The sequence below is a fragment of the Trichechus manatus genome, unplaced genomic scaffold (genome assembly GCF_000243295.1).
Source record: "Trichechus manatus latirostris isolate Lorelei unplaced genomic scaffold, TriManLat1.0 scaffold00035, whole genome shotgun sequence".
NCBI lineage: Eukaryota > Metazoa > Chordata > Mammalia > Sirenia > Trichechidae > Trichechus > Trichechus manatus.
Window position 1 is genome coordinate 837,030 of NW_004443971.1, and position 4,017 is coordinate 841,046.

At 35.7% G+C, this 4,017-nt stretch overlaps 1 protein-coding gene across 1 annotated transcript; it reads right to left on the reverse strand.

Annotated features, from left to right (window-relative positions):
• Window positions 1–2,281: 2,281 nt before the first annotated feature.
• Window positions 2,282–3,220, reverse strand: LOC101356299 (olfactory receptor 4F6-like). The gene has a single exon (XM_004375171.1). It carries the CDS (start codon window positions 3,218–3,220, stop codon window positions 2,282–2,284), a length of 939 nt encoding a protein of 312 aa, XP_004375228.1.
• Window positions 3,221–4,017: the final 797 nt, after the last annotated feature.

The window sequence follows — 4,017 nt, forward strand, 5'->3', positions numbered from 1 at the left end:
TGTTTGAGCAGGGTGTTATTCAGTTTCCATGTGTTTGATTTTTTTTTCCTTGCTCTTCCTGTTGTTGATTTCTACTTTGATGGGATTGTGATCAGAGAAGATCCTTGTATTATCTCAATATTTGGGGTTTTGTTGAGGGTTGTTTTGTGGCTGAAGATGTGGTCTGTTCTGGAGAATATTTCATGTGCATTGGAAAAGAATGTGTATTTTGCTGCTGTTGGGTGGAGTGTTCTATACATGCCTATGAGGTCAAGTTGGCTGATTGTGGCCTTTAGATCTTCTAAATCTTTGTTGAGTTTCTGTCTAGATGTTCTGTCCTTTACTAAGAGTGGTTTGTTGAATTCTCCTACTATTATTGGGGAACTATAAATTTCTCTTTTCTGTGCTGTTAGAGTTTGTTCTATGTATTTTGGAGCCCTGTCATTGTGTGCATAGACATTTGTTATGGTTATGCTTTCATGGTGGATTGTCCCTTTAATCATTATATAATGCCCTCTTTGTATTTTATGGTGGATTTGGTTGTAAAGACTATTTTAGCTGAGATTAGTATTGCCACTCTTGCTCTTTCTTGGTAGCTGTTTGCTTGATGTATTTTTTTCATTCTTTGATTTTTAATAAATCTATGTCTTTGTTTCTAAGGTGTGTCTCTTGTAAACAGCATATTGATGGATCCTGTTTTATTAATCTATTGTGTCACTCTCTGTCTCTTTACAGGTGCTTTTAACCCATTTACATTCACTGTGATTATTGATAAGTCTGAATTTATTGTTGTCATTTTGTAGTGCCTTTTTTTGTGGTGCTGATGTTTTCTTTGTTCCTCTTACTTTTCTGTACTGAATGCCCTTTGTTTTTTTTCTTCAATTCTTTCCTTTTGTAGATTTTGTTTTTACTAAGACTTTATGTTTTTCTTCTTTATTTTGATGAGTAGGTTTGTTTACTTTCTTTATAGTGAATTTTTAAAAATGGGTAATTTTGTCTCAGCATGTTAACATTCAATATGCTTAGGCTCATATGGAATATTTAGCCTTAAAACTAGAAGAGACAGTAGTATCATTTTTATTTTCAAACATGAAAGGTGGGGACACTGTGAAAAATGCCTTATCCTGCACAGTTCCAAATTATACAATGAGGAATACAGTATGAAAGTTATAATGAAGCTGATTCCTTCTCAGTACAAGAATACAATTTCAACAAGTAAATTTTACCAAAACATATTTTGTTACTTTGTGTGGTAGTGAGTTTCACATGTCTGGAAGTCAAAATACAAGCTTAATGGCTGAACATAGAGTAGTGTTCATTCCTGTGTGGCATCCATTGGTCCTTTGTTGAGCAACATGACATATGAGGTTCCCTTTCTTTAATATTTTTTCAATGCCAGCCTAGTCATACTCTCTTTGGCTGAAATTCAATCCTAAATTCATATCATTTCACTCCCAGTACATATTTAAAGGTCACGGTTAAACTCAAGATTGAGATGAAGAAGACATTACTTTGTTCTTTTAGTGACCACATCATAAAATGGCATCTAAAACAATTATAACTGTTTAAATATTTATCTGTCCACTTTTATATATTTCTGCATATGTAAATATTAGACATTTAATTGATTAAGAAATAACATTTCTTCTGAGTATAGTATTCACATAAAAAAATAAAAGTAATTGCTGTCCATTCAATTTTCACTCATGGAGATTGTATGTACATCAGAGTAGAACTGTGTTCCATAGAGTTTTCAATGATTGATTTTTCTGAAGTAGACTCCCAGGCCTTTCTTTTGAAATATTGATGTAACTGAGTGTATTTTTTAACTTAAGATATAGAAAAGGGGAGGAAAAAAAGGAACAGCAAACCTGAACCAACTTAGAACAGGAGCCTGCTCTGCTTGCCAAAGAATAACTATAAGAACCAGTCATTCCTTTTATAAGAGAATATTTTTCAACTCAATGACAGAGAAAATATCAGCATCTACTGGTAGCTCTTCAAATACAGCTCCATAGCTTGGAATTCATAAAAATCCTTAGGAGGTTCTATCAACTAGTCAAAACGTAGGCTACACAGAAAGTGTGTTTGCCGTATTTTAAAGTCTTACAACTATATAAAAATTTTAGATAAATAATTAAATATACATTAAAACCTTTGGTCATTAACTTGGAATAAATCATGCATGATTTTTGAGCTGATAAATTTAGGACAATAAATTCTGCCAGCACAGTATAAAATTTTAAACTTTGTGCTAACAGTAGTGCTTATAGAAAGTACCTCTTGTGCACTAATGAATTATTTAGGAGATCTTCCTCAAACTCAGGAGTTGACTACTCAGTCTCCTCATTGCTATCTTCATGTCCTTGTTCCTCAGTGTGTAGATGGCAGGATTCAGGATGGGTGTAATCATGAAGTCCAAAATGGCAAGAAACTTATCCATGGGCACTGTGGGAAATGGCTGCACATAGACAAAGATGCATGGTCCAAAAAACAAAATCACCACAGTGATGTGAGCTGACAAAGTAGAAAGAGCCTTGGACAAGCCACGTGAAGAGTGTTTCCATACAGTTACCAGAATGAAGATGTAGGAGAAAATCAGTAAGAAAAAGGTTCCCATGGAAATGAACCCACTGTTGGCAGTAACAATGAACTCCAGTTTGTAGGTATCTATGCAGGCAAGTTTGATAAACTGAGGTAGGTCACAGTAAAAGCTGTCTACCTCATTAGGGCCACAAAAATGCAAATGGACAACAAAAGCTAGCTGGGCCACTGAGTGAATGAGACCAATAACCCAAGCACCAACCAGAAGCCAAATGCACATCCATGGACTCATGACTGTCAAGTAGTGAAGGGGCTTACATATGGCCACATAACGGTCCAAGGCCATGGCTATGAGCAGCACCATCTCAGATCCACCCAGGACATGAAGTACAAAAATCTGGATGACACATCCCTGGAATGATATGGTGTTTTGCCCATAGTATAGGCCAGAGATCATCTTAGGGACTGTTAGTGTAGAAAGACACAAATCAATAAATGAGAGGTTGGCTAACAGGAAATACATTGGGGAATGCAAATGAGAGTCAAAAGTCACTGTTAACACAACCAGGAGGTTTCCCAGAACAATTGTTACATAAAACACTGTAGAGAAGGTAAGGAGGAAATGCTGCATTGGTCTAGAGGTAGAAAGTCCCAGGAAAACAAATTCAGACACCTCAGAGTAATTTGTTTTATACATTGACTTTGTTGCTGCCTAAAAGTCCAAAAACAAAGAAATGACAAAGGAGTACATCAGAAAGAAACATTGACAGAAACAGATTTGAGTTGTTTTTAAATTCTGGTATAAAAAGAAATTTTCACTAATAGCTACAAAGTATTTGGAAAAATTCATGGATTCATTTATTCACTCATCTAGTATTTCTAATGAGAAATTACTACATGCCACATACTATGTCAAAATCCAAGGCAAAACACAGACCCTGACTTAATGGAATTTACAGTGTAATGGTGGAGCTAAAAATTAAATAGTCATAAATACAGATATAATTATGGTAATTGATTTGAAGGAACAGAACAGAGTACAATGAGAACAGTGTAACTCATCAAAGAAGTCCCTGCCCTGGACTCTTCTAAATACGTTGTTGTTACTAAAGGGTAGGTAAAATAGTCCAGGCTGAGGAACTATCATGTGCAAAGGCCCTGGGACAGGAGTCTAGTGGGGCAAGAGGATGAATGATTGAGATCAGGCTGGAATGATAGGCAGAGTGCAGACATGACAAAGTCTTGTATCCATGATAAGAACTTTGTTTTTTATCCTAAGAGCAATAGAAAGACACTGAAAGATTTTCAGCAATAGTCTGATCATATTTCTGCTTTCAACCTGTCACAATAGCTTCAATGTAAGGAATGGAGTGAAAGGGCTGGAATGAAGCTTACAGTGACCAATCGGAAGACTCTTGAAGAACCATATCACATCAGTGTGAACAGGGTGAGTTATTCAACCAATGCTGTTGGCACAACAAATAAAACCTGGAA